Genomic DNA, 24,430 nt, shown 5'->3' with positions numbered 1-24,430 from the left:
CACCACCAGTACCCCCCCAAAAAAAGGACAGAAATAAAGTAAATAAAGTACCACAGTATACCAGGCCTCTCACAGAGTTTCTGTCACATCGCAAGGGAGCAATAAATGCCTATAGATCAGCGTATGGTTTGGGTACTCTATGCTGTGACCAGTGCTGCAGACTGCAGGCCTGAGGGATCTATCCCAAAAGCAAGAACCTAGAGAGAAGACATGATCTGGGGTGGAAGCAGGGCAGTGTCCCAGGCCTCAAATCCTAAATAAGCCTCACGATGCCCTCCCTCATTAGCTAACAGTCTACTTGTTTATTTAAGTCAAGTTATCCTGCTAATTAGACATCTGTCTCATGGTTCTACAAGAGAAAAAAATCTATTTAAAAGTCAGGCCGTCTCAGGCAAGAGTGTTAGGGGTAGTTTCATTGAGGACAGGAAGTGAACTGAGTGGATTTTAATTTGGTAGAAAATAACTGCTCGGGGCCAAGACTGTGAGAAGCAAGAATTCCAGAGCTGGCAAATAGATTATTGCTGCTGTTATCCAATGTTTTGCTCCCTTCCTGCCTGACTACAGAGGCCTTCATCAGCCTCCTCATCTCAGTGACAGGCCTCCATTTATCCCAAGCAACCCTCCATTCTCATTTTGGAGATGTGGCCACAGATGAGGCAGGAGAAACACATTTTGCCAATCTGGTTTGGTTTAATAGTCCCTGATGACTATGTTGCTCACCTTCTGAGCACAGGAACATGTGAGCATTTCCAATCTGAAATCAATGTACCCAGGATTTCTGAAGAAGTAACAGAGGGCAGGAGAAAACAATGGGGCACTCGGGCTGTCCAGGCAAAGGGCTCCACTCCCTGACACAGTGAGGAAAGACAGGCCCCCATGCTGGCCCAAGGGACCCTGGGAGTTCACCCAGCTAGATGAGGGAGCTAAGGAGTCAACCAGTTGTAGACTGATATCAGCTCAGGAGCTGCCCCTTGGGGATGAAACTCACCCCCCTGGAGTGAGCTGAAGGAAGAGAGGTACGTGACTGCTTAATTCTTTTTTTTTTTTTTTTTTTTTTTTTGGTTTTTGGTTTTTGGGCCACATCCGGCAGTGCTCAGGGGTTACTCCTGGCTGTCTGCTCAGAAATAGCTCCTGGCAGGCACCGGGGGACCATATGGGACACCGGGATTCGAACCAACCACCTTTGGTCCAGGACTGGCTGCTTGCAAGGCAAATGCCGCTGTGCTATCTCTCCGGGCCCTATTACTGCTTAATTCTGCAAACTCTTGTCTGTGACTTACAGAGGAAGAGAAGACTTTAGAAATGGAATTAAGGATCTCAGAATAGATCATCCTAGAGAGCCCACAGGGCCCTGAATCCTATGACAAGTGTCCTGGTGGAATGGCAGAGTCTCAGAGGCTGGGACCAGCTGTGGAGCTACAGGGTGACTGCTTCTAAGCAGCAGCAGCAGATAACTTTCAACACATACAGCCCTCAAGAAACAAACAGGTGAGCTAGGAGAAGAGCTAGAGGAGGGACCAGGTCTGTGGGAATCAAGATATAGCACTGGAGAGAGCACAAGGCATCTAGACGTCTGTCATGAACTAACTCTATGAGGGTGTGCACAAAAGTAAGGCAAAAGGCAACAACAGGGGATTCCCAGCATATTCCTTTATTTGTATATGGATTAAAATTTTCCCTAGGACCCCTGACAATAAAAAAAAAAGTTAACCAGCACCAGAGAGATGGTGACAGTATAACAGGAAAGGTGCTTATCTTCATGCAGTTGACCCAGTTTGATATACCAGCACCACCAGGAGTGATACCTGAGTACAAAGACAGTGCTGGGTGTGGCAGGTAAACTGAAATAGAAAGGGGGGGGAGAGAGGGAGAGAGAGAGAGATAGAGAGAGAAAGAGAGAGAGAAGGAGAGAGAGAGAGAAAGAGAGAGAGAACACTAGCCTCCTAACCTATAATTCCATAGATATGTTTACTTAGAACAAAGAAGGTTAAAAAAAAAGGGGGGCAAGGATAGGGATATGGTTCAGCAGTAGTGTCCCTGAAGCCCAGGGTGCCATCTCAGTACAGCCAATCAAAAGTTAACAATAAAAATAAGAGCACACAAATAACATGAACAGTTGGACCTGAGGAAGCGAAAAGCTGGGTCAAAGAAGTGAGAAGATAATACGTAAAGATAGGTCTTGAGGGGCGGGAGAGATAGCATGGAGGTAAGGCATTTGCCTTTCATGCAGAAGGTCATTGGTTCAAATTCCAGCGTCCCATATGGTCCCCCCCCCCCCCCCGTGCCTGCCAGAGGCTATTTCTGAGCAGAAAGCCAGGAGCAACCCCTGAGCACTGCTGGGTGTGGCCCAAAAATAAAAAATAAAAAATAATAGGTCTTGTTTCTGAGACTCGTTGGTGAGTAAGTACAAAGGTGATCACTAAATTATTTCTCCCTTTCCTTAGGTCATATGTATTTTATGCAGTTTTTAAAAACAAAAAGCCATACAGACATGGCAGAATGAGACACTTAACTGGCCAAGTCACCGATCACATTTTTCCAGTTTTGGGGCTACACTCAGCAAGCAAGTAACTCAGGGGTTACTCCTGGCTCTTCACTCAGAAATCACTTCTGGCAGGCTTGGGGGACCATATGGGATGCCAGGAATCGAACCTAGGTCAGCTGTATGAAAGGCAAATTCCCAACCCACTGTGTTCCACTCCAGTCCCATCACTGACAAGTCTTAAACATGTAGGTGACTTGACTCGACCTGGGTGCTATGAGCAAGTCTCTGCAGAATGATCCCAATCCTGCAGAGAGCTACTATTATGCTCCCTTTCCCCCAGGATCCCCACTGATATCAGTGCTTCCCCCAAACTCTCTTCCCAGACTATCCACCACATCCCAAGAGCCCAGTCCTAGAAAATACTCCCCCTTGGGGCCGGAGAGATAGCATGGAGGTAGGGTATTTGCCTTGCATGCAGAAGGACAGTAGTTTGAATCCCGGCATCCCATATGGTCCCCCCGAGCCTGCCAGGAGCGATTTCTGAGTGTAGAGCCAGGAGTAATCCCTGAGCGCTGCCGGGTACAACCAAAAAACCAAAAAACAGCAAAAGCAAAAGAAAATACTCCCCCCAAATCAGAAAGGTTTTGGGGTCCAGACCATTGCAGAAAGGTGTGCATGCCAGGAATGCTGCACTGAGCAAAGTTCGGGTTTACAGAAGACAGAAAAAAAAAAGAGGCACCGATTTCAATAGCAGACTCTGCTTCCTAATCTGGAAGCCTGGTCCTTAGATGACCTGCACGGAGCAAATCACATGCAGCTCACGCGCCTACAGAAATGATCATAGATTGGGAGAAAGCCGGTGCAAGACCCAGATAATTCAATTCCCCTCCTGCTTGGAAAATGTTCCTGGAAAATAAAGAAAAAGCAGCAATGAGGAGTCTGAGGGAGAGATAGCATGGAGGTAAGGTGTTTGTCTTTCATGCCGAAGGACGGTGGTTCGAATCCTGGCATCCCATATGGTCCCCCATGCCTGCCAGGGGCAATTTGCTGAGCATGGAGCCAGGAGTAACCCCTGAGTGCTGCCAGGTGTGATCCAAAAGCAAAAAAAAAAAAAAAAAAAAAAGAGGAGTCTGAGGGACAGAGACCCAAAAGCAAATTAAGTGCTTCCACGCCAGAACAACAGACATCAAACCCCACTACTCCAGACTCCCACCCAGGCTGGGTAAAGAGCCACACAGCCTCCTCACAGCTGGAAATTAGCTGCTTACAGGGGTCTAAGTTGGATTAAGGACAAATCGATCCTTCTTTTTTTTTTTTTTTTTTTTTTTTTTTTTTTTTTTTTTTGGTTTTTGGGCCACACCCTGTGACGCTCAGGGGTTACTCCTGGCTATGCGCTCAGAAGTTGCTCCTGGCTTCTTGGGGGACCATATGGGACGCCGGGGGATCGAACCGCGGTCCGTCCTAGGCTAGCGCAGGCAAGGCAGGCACCTTACCTCCAGCGCCACCGCCCGGCCCCCAAATCGATCCTTCTGCCACTGTTGATCTCACTGTTTCCCTCACAGGATGGTGAACAGCTGGAGGGCAGAGGCTTAGTCCAATTTTTCTTCCTATCCCCTGAGGCTGAGCCTTACACAGTTTTTCAGCATGTAAACAGAGCACACTCACTAAAGTTGATGAAAGGAAGAGGGGATGGCCTTAACTGGAAACCTGACACTGCACTGTCCCCTGAGCACTGCAAGGGTAGTCCCCCAACAAAGACCAATGAGTAGCCTATACTGCCAGATGTGCATGCTCCCCCTCTCCCCCCAAAAAAAAGAAAGAAAGAGAAAGGAAGGAAGGAAGGAAGGAAGGAAGGAAGGAAGGAAGGAAGGAAGAAAGAAAGAAAGAAAGAAAGAAAGAAAGAAAGAAAGAAAGAAAGAAAGAAAGAAAGAAAGAAAGAAAGAAAGAAAGAAAGAAAGAAAGAAAGAAAGAAAGAAAGAAAGGAGGGAGGGAGGGAGGGAGGGAGGGAGGGAGGGAGGGAGGGAGGGAGGGAGGGAGGGAGGGAGGGAGGGAGGGAGGGAGGGAGGAAGGAAGGAAGGAAGGAAGGAAGGAAGGAAGGAAGGAAGGAAGGAAGGAAGGAAGGAAGGAAGGAAGGAAGGAAGGAAGGAAGGAAGGAAGGAAGGAAGGAGGGAGGGAGGGAAGGAAGGAGGGGAGGAAGGAAGGAGGGAAGGAAGGAGGGAGGGAGGAAGGAAGGAAGGAAGGAAGGAAGGAAGGAAGGAAGGAAGGAAGGAAGGAAGGAAGGAAGGAAGGAAGGAAGGAAGGGAGGAAGGGAGGGAGGGAGGAAGGAAGGAAGGAGGGGAGGAAGGAAGGAGGGAAGGAAGGAGGGAGGGAGGAAGGAAGGAAGGAAGGAAGGAAGGAAGGAAGGAAGGAAGGAAGGAAGGAAGGAAGGAAGGAAGAAGGGAGGGAGGGAGGGAGGGAGGGAGGGAGGGAGGGAGGGAGGGAGGGAGGGAGGGAGGGAGGGAGGGAGGAAGAACTGGAAAGGAGAATTATAAAGACATGTCCTGGTTTGGTAGGATGGTTCTCAGGTTTCAGAAAAAAATCCTGCAGAGGAATGAATCTTCCACATGCTCAGTAAATCATCAAGTCTTCTCTGTGCTGGTACCGGGGAGAGTCTCTGGCATCGGTTTTAATAGTTGTTCAAAAACTTAAGAGTTGGGCCCGGAGAGATAGCACAGTGGCGTTTGCCTTGCAAGCATCGGATCCAGGACCCAAGGTGGTTGGTTCGAATCCCGGTGTCCCATATGGTCCCCCGTGCCTGCCAGGAGCTATTTCTGAGCAGACAGCCAGGAGTAACCCCTGAGCACTGCCAGGTGTGGCCCAAAAACCAAAAAAAAAAAAAAAAAAAAAAAACCAAAAACAAAAACAAAAACAAAAAAAACTTAAGAGCTGAAACCCTTTAGGGCTGAAGAGTTAGTGCAGGGGTTAAGCTGCTTGCCTTGTACACAGTTGAGCCCAGTGTGACTTACATCATAAGGTCCCTTCCAGCCTTGCCAAGAGTGATCCCTGAGCACAAAGTCAAGAGTAAGCCCTGTGCACCACTAATGGGACCCTAAAACTAAATGAAATTTAAAAAAAAGGGGGGGGGCGGAGAGATAGCATGGAGGTAAGGCGTTTGCCTTTCATGCAGGAGGTCATCGGTTCGAATCCCGGTGCCCCATATGGTCCCTGGTGCCTGCCAGGAGCAATTTCTGAGCCTGGAGCCAGGAATAACCCCTGAGCACTGCCGGGTGTGACCCAAAAACCAAAAAAAAAAAAAAAAAAAAAAGGAATTGATACCCCTATCCCCAGTGCTTCTCAAATATTTTGTCATGCCCCCCTAGGAAGAAGAAAACATTTTTGCGCCCCGTGAGACTGTAAATAGTATCTTTATTTAAAAAAACTTAAACCTGTAAAACAAAAATATGTAAAATAATTTAAGCTGATTTTTTTAATCAGAGGTGATGTCTGGATTAATGGCTACAATGAGCATGTTTGCCCTGCATGGCTTTTCAAAGCGGGGTTTGAGGAAGGGCACAGCAACTCTCAGCTCCAAAGACATACAGAGACATAAACACGGGGCTTAGCTTGTTATGACAGTGTTTGCCGAGGTCAAAGGCTCTCCCCTTTAAGGAGCCTCGCACTCCCCCTCCTGGGGGGCGTGCCCCACTATTTGAGAAGCACTGCCCTATCCAAAGTCAACAACCATATCTACCTATTCCTCTGGAGGGTCTACAAGTCGCTCCATTCAGGAAGCAAATTCTGAATTTTACTAAAGTGCTGTTGCTAAATAGTTGCTCAACTGCTATTGCAGTGTCTGGTTCACTGATTAAATGAGTAAAGACAAGTCAGCTTCCTTCTTCCTTCTCCCCTGGTTTTCCAGACCCAGTCCAGACCATGCCAAAGCCTTAGGCAGTATAAGTGGAGAAGGGAGAGAAGCAACATGAGTAGCAGCTGCTGGTTGGAACCTCTGGACCCACTTTATATCCAACTCAGCCAAAGTTGTCTTTCTCCAGTCCAGTAACATCATAATAAATGGCAACTAGGACTTGTACAACAAGTAGGGTGCTTGCCTTGCACACGGCCAGCCCAGGTTAAATGCCAGCATCCTATATGATCCACCAAGCCCACCAGGAGTGATACCTAAGTGCAGAATCAGAAGTAACTTCTGAGCACTGCCAGGTGTGGCCCAAAAGCAAAAAAAATAGAAAATGTCACCATACTACTTTCACCCCTTATTCTACTCATCAATATCCACTGAACAAAGATGAAGCCCTTTCTCAGCCAAAACTCCAAACTATATGCCATGGTTTGAAAGATTGATGGTATATGACACCAATACCACCACCCATCCTTGAAGCACAGTCAGAAAAGTCCAATTGTTACCCTGTACTCAGATATGAAGCAACCTGGGTCCCTAACACAAGTCTTATGTGTGTACTATAGCTGCACAGAAGGGGAAGGTTAAGAGGAAGGCTAAAATGAACCAAGTTTTCAGACTAGAATTAGAAATAGCACATATAAAGGGCACTGGTCTTGAATTAGTTCTTTTTTGTTTGTTTGTTTGTTTGTTTGTTTGTTTCAGGCCACATCCGTTTGATGCTCAGGAGTTACTCCTGGCTAAGCACTCAGAAATCGCCCCTCGCTTGGGGGAACCATATGGGACTCCGGGGGATCAAACCTCGGTCCTTCCTTGGCTAGCACTTGCAAGGCAAACACCTTACCTCTAGCACCACCTCGCCGGCCCCTTATATGAGTTCTTAAAGCAAATGTATAACTACTCCCCCTTTTCTGAGGGTCAGCAGTGCAGGTGAATACCCCGCTACTCAATTCCAGGCCACCTAGTGAAGTGCCTATCAGATGCAGCATCTCCCCTCCTTCCACCACTCCCCATGAGAGGGGGGATTGTCAGAGAAGAAACTTGGGCCACTCTCTTCTCTATAGGAAGGGAGGTGAGTTTCTTGCCTTGCATGTGGTAACCCCAGTTCAATCCCTGGTAACATCTATGTCTGCCTGGAGCACCAAAGTTCCTGATTGGCTCCTGAGCTCCACAGGGTGTGGTCCAAACCCACAGCTCCCAAAAAGGATTTAATAAAGAAAAAGAAACTTAGGATGCTCAGCTTACCCTTTCTACAGGTCACCCTTGACTATTGGTATTGGTACCTCCTTGCCAGAAGAAATGGGTCCCAATCTAAGACCCATCTGCCATGTCTGTCCTGGGCAGCTCTCAGTTTCAGAGGTGAACATCCACCAGCCTCCTGGCTCATATACCCAAGCAAGCAGAAAAGCCTGGTCCTGGTAAGATCACCAATCAGGTTAAGGAATAAAGGGAAAAGCCAAGAAAGTTAAGGAAGGAAAAGCCACATGTTCCTTTTTCCTCTCCCCCCATTTCCCTCACTGTTCCATCATAAATTCAAAACACAGAAGCTCACCAGATTCTGCATTCTTCTGCTGAAGGCTTAATAAAATCTTCCATAGTTCCCTGTTATCTCTGTGTCCCTCCGTGACCCAGCACTCATACTATCTACAATCATGCATCTTCGCTCTCTTACATAGTAGTCTCTAAACACAGAGAATGAGTCTGCATCTTAGAGATCAGCCACTGAATTTTACCCATCAACTCAGCCAAAATCACTCAATGTTTCCATCTGACCCATGCATCCAAATTCAATCTAGCCCATCTTAGATCCCTCTCTCTGCTCCTATATGGCACAGGGAATCTTAATTGTTTGGGGTTACACTAAAGTTGAACAAATAAATATAAGTAAGAGGCAGGTTTCTCCTCATCAGAGAAAAATATTACCTATTTAAAGAAGAGAGAAAAGCAAAAGTGAACTGTGGCATTAGACTAGAATCAGAAGTAGCAGCATGAAGTTATGCTTTTGGGGAGATTTTTTGGTTTTTGTTTTGTTTTATTTGTTTGTCTTTGAGTCAGACTCAGCAGTCCTCAGGACTTATTCTATACTCAGGGATCTCTCCTGGCAGGACTGAAGGACTCTGACCAACCTGGGTCAGTCATGTGCATGGCAAGTGGCCTACCCATTATACTATCACTCCAGCCCCCAAGTCATGTTTTTTAACAGATAGAAAAATGTACTTAAATAATAAGACATGCATAATTTCCATGTGCTCTTCCCACAAGGACCTAGACCAATGGATGTAAGTAGCAATGAGCATATCCAGTATTCACATCATTTTTTTTTTTTTTGGTTTTTGGGCCACACCTGGTGGTGCTCAGGGGTTACTCCTGGCTGTCTGCTCAGAAATAGCTCCTGGCAGGCACGGGGGACCATATGGGACACCGGGATTCGAACCAACCATCTTTGGTCCTTTGCTTTTGCAAGGCAAAAGCCGCTGTGCTATCTCTCCGGGCCCCACAGTATTCACATCTTAATTTCTAAATACCATTGTCCAATAAAAGGAACCAGGACTCCTGGGATAAGAGATTGTTTCCAAGGTTAGGTCAAAAGAAATACAAATGAGTCTGAATCATCTTATAATTCCTTAAAGTTAAAATAGGCTCAAAACCAGGGGCAATGCCAGAGCGATAGCATAGTGGTAAGGTATTTGCCTTACATACAGCCAGCCCCAGACGAACTCCAGTTCGATTCCTGGCATCCCATATGGTCCCCTGAGCCTTCCTGGAGTGACTTCTGAGCACAGAGCCAGGAGTAACCCCTGAGTACCACTGGGTGTGACCCAAAAACCAAAGAAAACAAAAAACAAAAAAACAAGGGGCCAGAGAGATAGTACAGTGGGTAAAATGCTTACCTCGCCCACAACCAACCTAGATTTGATCCCTGTCATATCATATGGCCCCTCAAGCCTTCCAGGAATGATTTCTGAGCAGAAAGTATAAGTAATACCTGAATGTCACCAGATGTGGCCCAAAAATCAAAAACTATGCATACATAGGCTCAAATCCTGGCAGAAAGATATCAAAGGGTCACCAGGAGTCAACTGTAAGGAGCTCTCAATGGCCAAGGTTAGAAAAATTTAAGCAATAAAAACAACCAATGGGGGCCCGGAGAGATAGCACAGTGGCGTTTGCCTTGCAAGCAGCTGATCCAGGACCAAAGGTGGTTGGTTCGAATCCCGGTGTCCCATATGGTCCCCCGGTGCCTGCCAGGAGCTATTTCTGAGTAGGCAGCCAGGAGTAACCCCAGAGCACTGCCGGGTGTGGCCCAAAAACCAAAAGAAAAAAAAAAAACCAATGGGGCGGAAAAGAATGCAGAGGTTAGGGTACATGCCTTGCATATGTGGATCCCCAGCACTGCATGACTCCTTCAACATTGCTGGGTGTAACCCTGAGACCCAGAGCACTGCAGATGTGTCCAGGCACCTGAAATTCCCAAGCATCACCACCTCCTTGAACCCCCACATTGCACCATCTGGTCCAGGTTGCTGAATATCTCCAAGAATGGACCTCCCCCAGAGATCTCTCTGAACAATGCTTGGGAAGACCCCCAAAACGAAATGATTGGATAAAATAAAAATAACAAAATAAAAATCCATGTGTTCATATTCATAAAAATAAACAACCAAGGGAGAAGAAAATGTTCCATTTAATTATTTGGGAGGCCATACTAGGCAGAGTTCATGATTTATTTACTCCGGCTCTGTGTTCAAGAGTTACTCAAGATGAGGCTTGGGGGACCATATGCAGTATCAGACATCCAACAAGAGTCAGCTGGGTACAAGGATATCTAGCATGTACTTATCACACTAGATGCTATCTTTTTTTATGCTGAAATAGTTATTTCTTACTAAAGAGGTCCAACTAGTAAATGCAGAAATAAGGAAAATATTAACTTGTTTGTAAAGATGATAAAAGTTGGTGGGGAATAGGGCTCAGTTGCAAACCACAAGTCTCAAAACATGGGGGTCAACTTTAATCTCTAGCACAAAAAACAAGTGTTCTCCTAGGCAAGCCCCATGTCTCCTGATCTCCTCTCTGGCTGCAGTAACTAACCCACAGTGTCTAGCTAAAGAAAACTTCTCCTCTGCTCAAATGCTGCAGGGGCAAAGGTCCCAGCCACAGCTCTACTGACCGGAAGAGGAGAAGATGGGTGGTGGCAGAGAGCATGAGAAATCCCAGCTCTAATGCAGAATGAATCAAATTCTAAACTGCTTCTCATTCTCTTTATACCTCAGAATTTCTGGGTTTTGAGTCTTCCCCTGAGTAACCAGGGTCTTGGAATGAATCATCTAAACTCCAAGTATACTTCAAGAGCCTGCACACTTCTCTATGAGTCCCAATGGAGCAATAATCACTACTCATTCGGTTGCAAGAAACAGAAAACTGGACTGAAACCACCAGAGTAAAAAGAGCAGCTCTTGCTCATTTAACTGAAATGGGTGTGATAGTCCAACACCACCACACTCAGCTCCATCAGGGCCTCAAATGTCAGCTCTCCTACATTACCGGCTCCAATCATGATGGGTTTTTCTTCATGATAATTATGATGATGGTATCTGCCCCTGAACTGATGTCAAGGGCCAGAAGAAGGCACTCCAATGAGGGCTCAAGTGTCTTGTCCAACCCTCAGAGCTGAGGGGACTCAGAGAAAGGCCCACTCAAATCTCATGTTGTCTACACAGAGAGAAATGTTTCCCAAAAAGACTATTGGGATGCTGCTTCACAAAGCAAGAATTGCTTCTGAGCAGCAAAATTTATAGATGGGAGAGGAAGCTCAAGGGACTGTGTATGCTTTGCATGCTGAGAACTCAGGTTCAATCCCTGGCAAAACATGGTCCCCCAAGCACTCCTAGGGTGGATCTGGAGCCCTGAGTTGAGAGCAGCTCAAAAGAAAACCAAATATTTGATCTAAGCCTACTGCTACATTCTTGGTGAGAATCAACACAGACAGAGCACTATCTGATGCCTTGGCTAGCCAAGACTCCCTTCGACATTATAGACAGGACCGTTCACTCCTGTCTGCTTATAAGTTCTGGGTACCAGGGGTCTGGTTCTTCAAAGCATCTGGACCACTCCACCCACTCAGCAGCCCAGCAATGTTTCCCTGAGCCCCCAGAATGCAAACCTTCCCCTCAGAGTCTGCCCTCACCCCAATGCAAAGCTGAGTCACTGAGTCCCAGACAGCTGAGCACCAACCTTGAAAATGCAACTGTGTGACAGGACTGCCTGCCGAGCTCATCTTCTGGCCTGGGACGTACTGGGATCTGGGGACGCCAGCTTGACAGGGGAGATAATTGCGTTTTACCCTTCACTCACTCCTTTATCGGTTGGGCAGACGGGAACGATAAGTGTTCTGATGAAAGAAACAGTCCTGCCATACTGACTCAGGCTCCTTGCTGTCCATCCAGCTCCCCTTCCCAGGCAACACTGCCAGGGATCAGCCTACCCGGGCCCTGATACTTGGTGCCAGGCACAACGTGCTGCCCTCTGCTGCATCCAGCCCTTCTTCACCCCAAAAAAATGTCAGCTCCAGGAGCTGCAACACTGCTGCCCTTCAGACAACATACACATGAAGAGTGACTGAAGTTTTTGTTAAACTCCCATTCCCACACTCTCCGTCTGCAGGGAATTTGCCTCTGTTCCCTGGCCTGAATCTCTGCACATGTTAGATGGAAAAAAGGGGGAGAAATATCCGGTTAAAGCAGGGGAACATTAAGTCTTGGAGATTTGAGATCATTCAATACAAAACAGCAATTCATTCCTGTGTTCATTTAATGCATCATTAGCAGAAACCTGCTTTATCCTGGGAGAGGTGCTCCTAGTGGTGCTGCAGATACCCAACACCCCACAGAGAACCCCTCTCATGGACACCAATGTTTGACCCCTACTTTGCTTTTACACATCCTAGATCCATAACCTCACCACCTCTAGTTTACAGACAAAGAAACTGCAACCCCAAAGGTTAAAAGAGCTTCCAAAGTTAAAGTACTAACCCAGTTTTTCTAATGACAAACTAATACTCTCTAAAACCTCTCTCAAGGCAAAGAGGCAGCAGAGTATAGCCTGGTACTGAAACAAGAGGTGAAACCAGTTCAGTCCCATGAAAACTGCACTTGGAGTAGAATATATAAAAAAAAAGAAAGGAAGGAAGGAAGGAAGGAAGGAAGGAAGGAAGGAAGGAAGGAAGGAAGGAAGGAAGGAAGGAAGGAAGGAAGGAAGGAAGGAAGGAAGGAAGGAAGGAAGGAAGGAAGGAAGGAAGGAAGGAAGGAAGGAAGGAAGGAAGGAAGGAAGGAAGGAAGGAAGGAAGAAAGAAAGAAAGAAAGAAAGAAAGAAAGAAAGAAAGAAAGAAAGAAAGAAAGAAAGAAAGAAAGAAAGAAAGAAAGAAAGAAAGAAAGAAAGAAAGAAAGAAAGAAAGAAAGAAAGAAAGAAAGAAAGAAAGAAAGAAAGAAAGAAAGAAAGAAAGAAAGAAAGAAAGAAAGAAAGAAAGGAAAATCCAGTCATCAATAATATAGAGAAATGACATGCATCCAACTATCATTTATGGCAGGAATAAAGATGAGTAATTAAATCAAATAGGAAGCTATCTCTGGAAGCAAACAAGAAATAATGATCTCCTCCAGGCAGGAAAATTGGGTGCCTAAGAAACTGAGAGAAAGGCCTCAGCTGTATGTTCAGATATTACATATCTTGAATTGTGGACCATGTGAATCAATTTCCCATTAAATGACACTTTGAGGATGCAATCAGCCAAATCTTGAACGTAGTAAATTCTACAGGCTAAATGATCCAGTTTCTTTGACAAGCAAACAGCTTTGAAAAAAAAAAGAAGGAAGAAAAGAAGAAAAATGTTATAGATTTTCAAAGATTTTGGGCATACCAACCAAAATATAGTAACTGTACTTTGTTGGGATTCATAGTTGAACAAGAGCACAAAGATATTTTTAAGATGACAAGGGAGCACAAGACCCTGTGTTTCATCCCCAGAACCACATGGTCCCTAAGTACTGGAAAGTGTGGCCCTTAGAGTCTCTGAGCACCAACAAGAGGAGAAATAAAACAGAAACACAGTACTGTAACTAGATTTCTTTCAAGAGTCATTATCTCATTTTAAAATTATTTTAAAGGTCATTATTAGAGAAGCACATACTCAAGTTTTTGCACAAGATTTGCTTTTAAATATTTTGGCAAGAAATAAATGAATATAAAAGAAATGAAGGAAGAAAATGGAGGCACAGATAAAGCAAGAGTGGCAGTGTAGAGACATTTCTGAAGCTGAATGACAGTTCCAGAGGGGTTCATCATACTATTCTCTCTCCCTGCTAATGGGCAAAATTTCAATGATGAAAAGTTTAAATAAGAATTTTGAAATTAATTATCTCAATCCCACCAAGGATGATTGAGGAGACCATAATGGAGGGGAGGGGTCTGGGTTAAAGACAAGAAGATGGGGCTGGCAAGGTGGCGCTAGAGGTAAGGTGTCTGCCTTGCAAGCGCTAGCCAAGGAAGGACCGAGGTTCGATCCCCCGGTGTCCCATATGGTTCCCCCAAGCCAGGGGCAATTTCTGAACACTTAGCCAGGAGTAACCCCTGAGCATCAAATGGGTGTGGCCAAAAAACAAAAAACAAAACAAAACAAAAAAAACTGCACTATTCTAGGGGCCGGGAAGGTGATGCTAAAGGTAAGGTGTCTGCCTTGCAAGCGCTAGCATAGGACGGACCGTGGTTTGATCCCCTGGCGTCCCATATGGTCCCCCCAAGCCAGGGCGATTTCTGAGCACATAGCCAGGAGTAACCCCTGAGCGTCAAACAGGTGTGGCCCAAAAAACAAAAAACAAACAAACAAAAAAAAAAAGACAAGAAGATTACCAGGAGTTTTCTTCCTTTCTTTATATTTTTTTTAACTTTTTGTCCTTTCCTTTTTATTATCTTTTTTCTTAATTCTACTTTTTTGGTTTTTGGACCATACCTGGTGGTGCTCAGGGATTACTCCTGGCTCTGCACTCAGAAATTATTCGTGGTGATGCTTTGGAGATCAAAAAGAATCCCAGGGATTGAACCTGGGTCAGCTGCATGCATGGCAAGTGTCCCTGCCTTCTATACTATCTCTCTGGCATTCCTTTTGCAGAGGTCATTCCTGGCAGAATAGATCCCAATGCAGGTTGGTCAATATCCCGCCCTACTACTGTAGTTCCACCACCTCTGGCAGTTCTGGGGACTAGCAAGGCATACTGAGCAGTGCAAAGACAGCAGTCTTGTAGTGTCTGAGCACAAACTCTGGTACAAGCTCTAACACTTGAGCATCTCCCCAGCTCCAGGACTAGGAATTATCTCAGCAGCAAAAAGCACTTTAGGCTAAGCATATCATGCTCCCCAGGTGTGCCTCTGGAGGAAACAAAGGTTGCTAGACTTGACTCCAAACTCAACTTTCATTAACAAAAATGCCCTGTTAAGGCATTGAACCATGTAGAGGACAAGGACACACTGAAGGGTTGGCAGCTCTATGTAAGGCTCCATGTGGGAAAGCAATGAAACTCAGCCCACTGGGGTGTCTGTGGGGTTTTGCCTGATGAATCAGCTTGGAAGCCAGTGGAGTTCTCTGGGGCCTCCTTCCCTCCTATGGCCTCCCAGACACCTATACCCACAAACATACACACACACACACACACACACACACACACACACACACACACACACACACACACACACCAACTTCCCCAACAATGTCTTGCAGAGGTTAATAATCTCAGGAATCCAGGATTCAGCTGGATGTTGGCCTTGTGTTGCCCACAGCACACAGTGCTCAGTGGCCAGAAGTCACTACAGCAAACCAGGCCCAGATGGCTCCCACAGTCCCTTACCTGGGATCGAAGCTGCACATACTCCTCTGAGCCATAGGGGACGCTCTTCAGGGAAGTGAGGTAGTCGTAACTGATGACAGCTGTCTGTGAGTCAAGGAAGAGAGATTCAGCCCCAAACGTGGGGATCCCTCCTGCACCCAAGACCCCTGGACTTTCTACAGATGAGAAGTTCCTTCCCAAGAGGAATCTGTCCCCTTCCCAACCAACCTGGCTTCTCCCCCACAGACAACTTGGGCTCTAGTTGCCCCATACCAAGAACTCTCAGCTGTCTAGCTAGCAGACTGCTGTCTTCAAACACTGCCTTAAATATTTGTGATGGACTGATTGTCTCTCCTTGGCTAGAATTTCAGCAGGAGCCACTCCTTCCTGGTCATCATCATATCCTTAGCCCCTTTAAGAGCACCAGACACTCAGGTAAGTGCTGCCACCACACTAGCAGACTGAATGCTTCAGGGAAAACGTCTGCTACCTCTCTGTACCACATGTAAATATGACTATTTATAAAACATAAACAGTTCTATCTAAAAGCATATGTTTTGCTCCTCTCTTTGGAGGAGGCTTGGGGATCAACTAATCCAAACCTTTTTTTTTTCTTTTTTTTTTTTTTTTTTTTTTTTTTTTTGGTTTTTGGGCCACACCCATTTGACGCTCAGGGGTTACTCCTGGCTATGCGCTCAGAAATCGCCCCTGGCTTGGGGGGACCATATGGGACGCCGGGGGATCGAACCGCGGTCCTTCCTTGGCTAGCGCTTGCAAGGCAGACACCTTACCTCCAGCGCCACCTACCCGGCCCCTTTTCTTTTTGGTTTTTGGGCCATACCTGGCAGTGCTCAGGAGTGACTCCTGGCTGTCTGCTCAGAAATAGCTCCTGGCAGGCACGGGGGACCTGGAATTCGAACCAACCACCTTTGGTCCTAGATTGGCTGCTTGCAAGGCAAACGCCGCTGTGCTATCTCTCCGGGCCCCAAATTCAAACCATTTTTAATAACTGAACAACTGGGGCTCTTGTAAGTTACGGGAAATTAAAACCAACACAAAGAACATTGAGAAAGTCCATTTCTGCATCTATCCCCTCAGCATTTTATTCCATCTAACATATCCTTGCTGGGGCTGGAGAGATTGCACAGCGGCGTTTGCTTTGCAAGCAGCCGACCCAGGACCTAAGGTGGTTGGTTCGAACCCCAGCAAACTCAATTTACCTGGGGGCGGCAGGAGGCAAAGTCGGGATGATCCTTGAGTGCAAAGTCAGTACATTGGGTTGTGTGACCCAAACAACTAAAACAAAACAAAACAAAAAAGTTTCCTCTAGGGCAGGGCCACAAAATGTTGTGCTCCTGCCAGGAGCTATTTCCGAGCAGATAGCCAAGAAAACCCCCTGAGCACTGCCGAGTGTGCCCCCCCCCCCTGCCAAAAAAATAAAACCATATCCTTGCTGACTCCATTCACAAACCCTGGATCTGTGACTAATCACAAGCAAGACCCGGTCTTTAAGCAGAGGACCACAGGAAGTCCTAAATACAAGTCTAGTGCTTGCTACTTGGTTTCTCCCTCCTTTCCAACTTTACAGAGTCCTATGGCTCCATCAGCCCTGCTTTCCCAAGGTTAGCTGTCAGATCACCTGTGCCTTCCCCTAAAGCAGTCTCAAACTCGAGGCCCGCGGGCCGTTTGCGGTCCTCCATACAACATTTTGTGGCCCTGCCCTAGAGGAAACTTTTTTTGTTTTGTTTTGTTTTGTTTTAGTTGTTTGGGTCACACACCCCAATGTACTGACTTTGCACTCAAGGATCATCCCGACTTTGCCTCCTGCATCCCCCAGGTAAATTGAGTTTGAGACCCCTGCCCTAAAGGGTTCCTTCTGTCTGATGTTCCAGGGCTTCAGTCACCTAAGTCATGCAACACAGGTTTAGACTGTTTGAGGGGAGCTGCAAAGAACAAGTAAGGCACTTGCCTTGCAAATAGCTGACCCCAGTCTGAACTCTGGCACCGCAACCACTGACAGGAGTATTCCATGTACACCACTGAGTGGGGACCAAAAACTGCAAATATTAATTCTAATAAACAAATAATAGATTGTTTTCTGATCCAGTGATGTGGACACTCTTCAACCAGAAGCACTGTTAAAGCTGGATCCAGGTAATAAAAATTCTTTCTGCTCCTTAAATGAATGAATACCACATGAGGACTCCCAGAAGTCCATAGTAAATATTTGAGAATCTTCCACCAAAGCCTGTTTACTTATTTGCCAACCTTGGATCTCTGGTTCAGCTTATTCTAAAGGCAGGTAACATAGCAGAGGCCTCCCTCAAGAGCCCAGGCTTGGAGGAAGATTTGGCAAGGCCAAGTCAATGGTTAGGGACTGATGCAACAGATTGCATCAGAGTATTTCTACCTGGGGGAAAAAGAATGAGCTCATTCCGCATACAAAGGATAGTAGAAAGGGTCTCTGAGAGGCAGAGAAAGAGCAAGCATATGCTTTGCATGCAGGAGGCCTGAGTTCAATCCCCAGCACTGCAGGTACCCCCAAGCACTCCTGGGAATGAACCCTAAACACAAAGTCAGGAGTAGCCCCCAAGTACCACCAAATGTAACCCAAATAAATTTAAAGTAAAAATAAAACATCAAATGGAGCGGGGAAACATGTGACCATCTACCCACCAAAGGGCCATTAGATAGGAATGTTGGGGGCCACCATTGTCAGCTTTGGGCCAGGATGTAGTTTGAGTGGTAAAGTATATGAAAGGCCCCCGGTTCAGTCCCCAACACTGCAAGTCACCACTCCCAGCACCAGCAGATACTAACTAGGTGGTCCCTAAGACAAACAGATGGCAACCCCAAATGATAAACAACAAAAAGGAAAGAAAAATGACCAGACCCAATAATGTTCATGAATTACAGAAAAAGAAAAAAAAACCTTGATTGATCAAATATTCCACCGAGAGTCTCAGTTTAAGTAGTTGAGGGAACTCCCAAAACCCCTGAAGCCCCAAGTGCACTGAGTATCTGCCCGCAAGAACAATTCACACCAGTTCCCTGGAGAGATTCCAGGTCTTCCGGCAGAATGAACCCAAGCTTCTTCGTCAAAGCCTTGCTGAGAGTTTCACTCAGGACTTGGGTCTGTCACTGGAATCCAAGACAGAGCCTGAACTGGGTAGGCTTGGGCACAGGGAGCTGAGCACTGTGCACCCCTACCACAGCAGCCTTCCAGGGAGACGTCACAAAAGTAAGGGTGCATGTGGGTCTGCAGTATGTGAAGCCAAAGTCTATCTAATTGCGACCAGCAGTTTCTCTGAACCCCCCCCCATGAGAAACACCTACCGTGGCAACTGCCCTGCCCACCCTGACAGCTCCAATGTCATTAGGGTCCAAGTACTTGTTGCTGTAGAGGTAGAAACCAGAGGTGGCAAGAGCCACGCCGGTCCACGAAGCAAGCTTGAGCACCCTTCTGGCCATGTCTCCAGCCCCTGAGGAAGGACAGAAAAGAGAAGTCATTAGGAACATGACCATCCAGCACAAGAGACTGATGAGTGCTTGCTTCACAGGCAGGGTTCAATCACAAGTACTGCATGGTTCCCCAAGCACCACCAGAATGATACCCGAGCACTGAGTAAGAAGAAGCCCTGAGAACTGCCAGTTATAGCCCCAAACATTAAACAAACAACAACAACAAAAAAGGACTTCATGTCCAGGCTAGGAATTAGCCTAAATGTCTAAGGTCCCTGAGTTCAATCCCAGCATCACCTTGGGTATGGCTCTAGTGCAGGGGTCCTCAAAATTTTTAAACAGGGGGCCAGTTCACTGTCCTTCAGACTGTTGGAGGGCCAGATTATAGTAAAAACAAAAATTATGAACAAATTTCTATGCACACTGCATATATCTTATTTAGAAGTGAAGAAACAAAATGGGAATAAATACAATATGTGGCCCGCGGGCCGTAGTTTGAGGACCATTGGGTCCTAAATTAGTGGGAAGACCCAAAGAAATAAGAGTTGCCCAGACCAGAAAGATAGCACAGGGTGTATGGGGCTTGTCTTGGATCCCACACCAAGGCACCACATATGATTCCCTCTGTACTATTGGGGTCACTGCTGAACACAAAGGCAGCAATAGTCACTGAGCAGAATCAGGTATAGCCAAACCTCCCCTTCACCCAAGCCCCCATACAACTTTCCTAGTTAGAACAACAAATTCAAACCCAGTTTCTGCCAATTAATACATTGCATGATCTTGGGATATTTTTTAAACCTAAGGGGTTGAAACCAACATGGTACTTAGACTGTAGAAGACAAGAGAGACGATAAGCAAACAGATGATTTAATATCCTATTTGAGGAGAGGTGCCAGATCAATCTCAAGAACATGTACATGTGAAGCATTTAAATAATTTACACATTTGGATATAATTTTACCATATGTATGCTTTCTATTTTTCCTACTGTTCTGTTTCTTTCTCCCTTTCTTTCTGAACTTGCATCTTTTTATAAACTCACTGGTGTGTGTGTGTTTGTGTGTGTGTATGTGTGTGTGAGTGTATGTGTGTGTATGTGTGTGTGCGTGTGTGTGCGTGTGTGTGTGCGTGTGTGTGTGTGTGTGTGTGTGTGTGTGTGCGCACGCTCGCGCGCATTTTCTCTCCTTTCCCACCCCAGGATTCTGGGGGCAGAGGTGTTTGGCCTACAATTGTCATGATCACTCAACAATAGCAGCAAAAACCCAGGGCCAGTCACAGAAAATATGAAAAGTGACTGGTGGGGCTACATTTGACCCTCAAGTCACAATCTGCCCTACCCTGGCTGAACATAGAGCAGGTACTCCTCAAAGTCTTCACTGAATAAGATATTTGGAGACAGGAGATAGGTACAGAAACTCTTCCTCCAGTGGGCTGTGCAGAGCCACCGGCATGGCAGGTACTGAGGAGAGAATGATCCAGGACTAAAGGTACTCTGGCATCCAGCCCCCATCATGACCTCCCAGGACAGCCTCCTGAGCCCCACCCTCCTGTCAAAACCCTCCCATCAAAATTAGAGGTCCCCAGTTGACTTAGCCTACAGCTCCCTTTCCAGAAAAAAAATCACTCGCTCTCCCTGAAAATTTACCTTAAGTAAGCAAACAGAAAATGCAGTGGCTCCTACTGTCTCCTGGACTGTCCTAGATACACCTTTCCCCTGAGGATAAAGCATTGCCAGTCTGGGAAATGCTGCTCCAACCCCTTTCCTGGAGCCTCTGGGGGCTACCCCAGAGACCACTCTAAGGTGGGAGGCAGGGCAGAGGCAGGCACCCAGTCCCAGCCTGAGTTTTTATGCAAATTTCCTCAGTAATAAAGGAGGTGAAAATTGAAGCACATAAAATGGATGATAGAGGAGCCAAACTGTGTCTAAATAGACCTGAAGCTAGTTTTACAGAAGGTGTTGGGGAGTCTTTAACATGCAAATGAGGTGCTTCCCTGGGGGTATTTTAAAAGACCCTGTCAGCTGTGAAAAATGCCTGTCAATGCCTTTCACTACCATCCCTTCCATCTCTATTGTCCCCCAACTCTGACTTTCACATAGCACAATGGGGTTGAGGGGCAAAATTGCAGAGTTAAGGCCATTAAGACAAGGCAACAGAATCACTAGGTTTTAATTTCAGCTTGAACCAACTTCAAGAGCCCTTTGTACTCAGAGCCCTTTGTGCCTAAATCCTTAATCAACACTGCCCAGGGAGATATAACCTGGTGTCTCCATCCCAGTTCTGCAGGAGGAACAAGAAACAAAGAGAGTCATTTGCCTCCAGGCAATTCTGTCCACAAATGACGGAGGAAGAACTTGAACCCAGTCCTTTCTGCCAAGTGACCTCCTGAACAGGGAATCCTAGCTCTCTGTCCACTGTTCAAAGGAATTACAGTAGTCCTTGTGGGCAGGGACAGGCCCTCCTCCATGCCCGAACAGTCCCAGGCATGAAGACCCTGTTCTGAGTCCAGGAAGTCAGTGGTGTGTCACAGACCCTAGAAGCCAGTGGTCCAGGTAATAAGCATGCATGTCTCTGACTGCTGGATTCCTGATAAGTATGGCTGGAATCTGTCTTCCTGTACCATAGCTAACGTGCCAGCCATTCTGGAGGGAGTTGATGGTCAAGTGAAGGTTCCATCCCTTGCACAGAACTCAGTGAGGAGAAAAATCTTTGTTGCTCATGGAGGACAAGGAAGCCTTGCCACATTCACTTGTGTCCCTTTCACCTGGTGCCCAGGCAAGAATGGCCAGAGGAAAGGCATTGAGAACTCAGACTCCACCTTTCTCCTGGAGACCTGGAGACAAATGGGCATCATTTCCTCTGGGCCTGTTCCCAAGACTGGCACAGAGCCAATAATCAGGGTTTTGGGAAAACTTGTTACTGGTATAGATTTTAAAAAAATAACTAAATAAATAAACACACAGAAAAGACCAGAGAGATAACATAGCATGGAGGGAACTTGTCTTGTAAAGAACTGTCAAGTTCTATACCAGAACCACCTATGGTCCCTGCCAGGAGTAATACCAAAGCAAAGAACATGAGTAAGCCCTGAGCACCACCAAATATGGTCCCCACAAAAACCAAAACCAGACAGAGCAAAGAACACTGGACTCAGTGGACACTTAGCTGGGTCACTGGAGATTCAGGAGTTGGGGTTTGGGAGGAAATGCCCAAGCAGACTCTGTTACCCCACAAGTCTGACAAAATAAGAAGTATGAATCGGAAAGAAATGAAAGAAGAAAAGCCAACTCTTCCAACAGGGATCAAATAATATCTGCCAGGGTGATTAAGAAAGGATCAAGAGAATAATGATATAAAATAGGTGATAGAAGTCAAAAAAGGAGCTCATGTCGACAACACACAAACCTACAAAATGATATGAGAGCAGCAGCAGTGCAGGAAGGTACCGCTGAACACAACCTCAAAACAAACTGGCTGACAGAGCCAGAAAAGGCCCATCATCACATGGGAAGGGCCGATGCTGAAAGTTCACAGTATTGGGGAAAACTCAAAGGATTGAAATTGTAGCCCAAGGCGGGTGAAAGAGGAGGTTTTTTCTCAAGGACCAAGAGTTCAGGAAGCCCGGCCAACTCCAGATTCAAACAAAAGGTCTGCTCCATTGATATGGCTTCAAATGTGAAGCTAGTAAGTTATCAAGCAAGCAACCTTACACTCCCATTTAAGGCGGATGTGTCTTTGAAGAACCAACAATTCGGTTTCTTTGCTCTGCAGAGTGATCCAGGACTTTCCTGAGCTCAGAATTCTCTATCATCTTTCTTTACTCTCCCGTTATGCACAGTAAATCTGTCGGTTTCCCTTATAGTCCCAGTTTTTCTACAATTCCCCTCTCAACAGAATGTTTTCCTGTCAAATAAAGATACTAAATGGTCTGGCCGCTGACCAAAAGCATCCCAGCAAGGCAGAAATGCAGGCTTGTTCCTCACCCATTCATCCCTACTGACTAGCAAACTTGGACGATGCTGTCTAGGAGACTGTCTTGTCCTCTGGTTGATGCTGCCTTGGAGGAAGTTTGAGAAATACTGCAAAGAGAAACTGCTTAAAGATGCTATAAAGGACCAAGGAGAGAGCTTTAAGGAGTTTAAAGGAGTACATGTCTGACATGTGTTGACATGCACACCCAAGTGTATTCTGGTGTGCCATAGACCCACTGGGGAAGCTGAAATGCAAAAGATGATGGGACCAGAGAAATAACACAGTGGTAGGACATTTGCCTTGCACACAGCCAATCCAGGACAGACGATGGTTCAAATCCCAGCTTCCCATATGGTTCCCTGTGGCTGCCAGGAGCAGTTTCTGAGCAGAACCAGGAGTAACCCCTGAGCACTACCGGGTGTGACCCAAAAACCAAAAAAAAGTAAGATAATGGAAATAAGATTAACTACAGGAGAATGTGTGAAGACATGGGTATAGTGGGATTCACTTTAAACGCAGCAACGATTTCCTGTGCACCCCTTCATGTCCTGAGGTGAGCAAAAAGAATCCTGCAAAAGGACTTTCCTCCTAGTTGAGAGAGAGAGAGAGAGAGAGAGAGAGAGAGAGAGAGAGAGAGAGAGAGAGAGAGAGAGAGAGAGAGAGAGCAAACTATGCAGGTGGTATCTGAAGACTGCTGGCCACAGGGCTACCACCTGCAAGATTGTGCCAGCTTAGGGTCCTGCCAATTGCAGGCCATAAGAAAGCGCAAGAAGCGCTTGGCAGCCCCAAGTGCAAAGTGCAAGAATCCTTGGCCCCCTTGCTCTGGGTCCAAGACTACAGCTGTCTCCTGGGGTGCATATTTGGGGAGTGGAGTAGGGGAGCTTCTGAACAAAGCACCCCAGCTGCCCTCCTTTAAGGTCCAGCAGAACCACCAAGCAAAACTGTGCAGTCCAAGTGCCTGTACGTGCATCTGCCAGTGGTGAGCACTAATGGGGGAGTCCTGCGAGGCAGAGCCAGGCACCCCAAACATGTGCACACGCCGCACCGGGGTGACAAGGTCACAGGCCGGGTTCCTTCGCAGCAGAGGCCGGGTGTGACCCTGCTGGGCGTCCTATAAGCTTCTACATTGATCTTTCCCGTGCTTTGTGGTGCCAACAGCCCCAGCGCCGCGCCGGTCACCCCGGAGCTGCCCCTACTCACCCCCAAGGTAAGCAGAGCCGCCGGCTTCCCGCCGAGCCCGGGAGCCAGGGATTTGACAAGGAACTCGGTTCGCCTCGCCTCCACCCCCGGAGCGCACTGGGTGGGTGGAGCCGGCTGCCGCGGGGGCTGCCGGGACTTGTAGTTCTGCGTGGCTCCTGGACACCCCGCCCCCTCCTGCAGGTGTTGCATCTCTCTGTCCATTTGCAAAGGCAGAGCAAGCCAGATTCCTTGCCCCACCCAGCCCCAATCTCTGCAGGGGCAGAGGACACGGATTTTTTTTTTCATTGCACTGATTTCAGGAGGTTTTTCCAAACAGGTCAGAAAGTGTTCATTGGGACATTGGGAACAGTTGTAGTTTTCTTTTTTCCTATTATCTTTCTTTCTTTTTTCTTCTTTCTTTTTTCTTTATTTTCTTTCTTTCTTATCCTTTCTTCTTTCTTATTTCGTTTTTCTTTTTTGTCTTTCTTTCTTTCTTTCTTTCTTTTTTGTTTTTTTGTTTTGTTTTGTTTTGTTTTTGGGCCACACCCGGCGGTGCTCA

The 24,430-nt window shown here is 46.5% G+C and overlaps 1 protein-coding gene across 1 annotated transcript in view; it reads right to left on the bottom strand.

The window, feature by feature from the left end:
- ADCK1 (aarF domain containing kinase 1) overlaps positions 1-23,954 on the bottom strand; it is a 115,290-nt gene extending 91,336 nt beyond the window's left edge. Inside the window, exons 1-3 of the mRNA XM_049770395.1 lie at positions 23,893-23,954; positions 18,593-18,738; positions 15,278-15,361 (exon numbers count right to left, since the gene is read on the bottom strand). Of these exons, the coding sequence (XP_049626352.1) occupies positions 15,278-15,361; positions 18,593-18,727 (219 nt within the window). The 5' untranslated portion in view covers positions 18,728-18,738; positions 23,893-23,954. The remainder of the gene's footprint in view (positions 1-15,277; positions 15,362-18,592; positions 18,739-23,892) is intronic.
- Between the last annotated feature and the right edge of the window lie 476 nt (positions 23,955-24,430).

The sequence above is a fragment of the Suncus etruscus genome, chromosome 3, assembly GCF_024139225.1.
Source record: "Suncus etruscus isolate mSunEtr1 chromosome 3, mSunEtr1.pri.cur, whole genome shotgun sequence".
NCBI classification, from domain to species: Eukaryota; Metazoa; Chordata; class Mammalia; order Eulipotyphla; family Soricidae; genus Suncus; species Suncus etruscus.
Note: the sequence above shows the minus strand (reverse complement) of the source record. Positions and strands in the feature narration are given on the sequence as shown.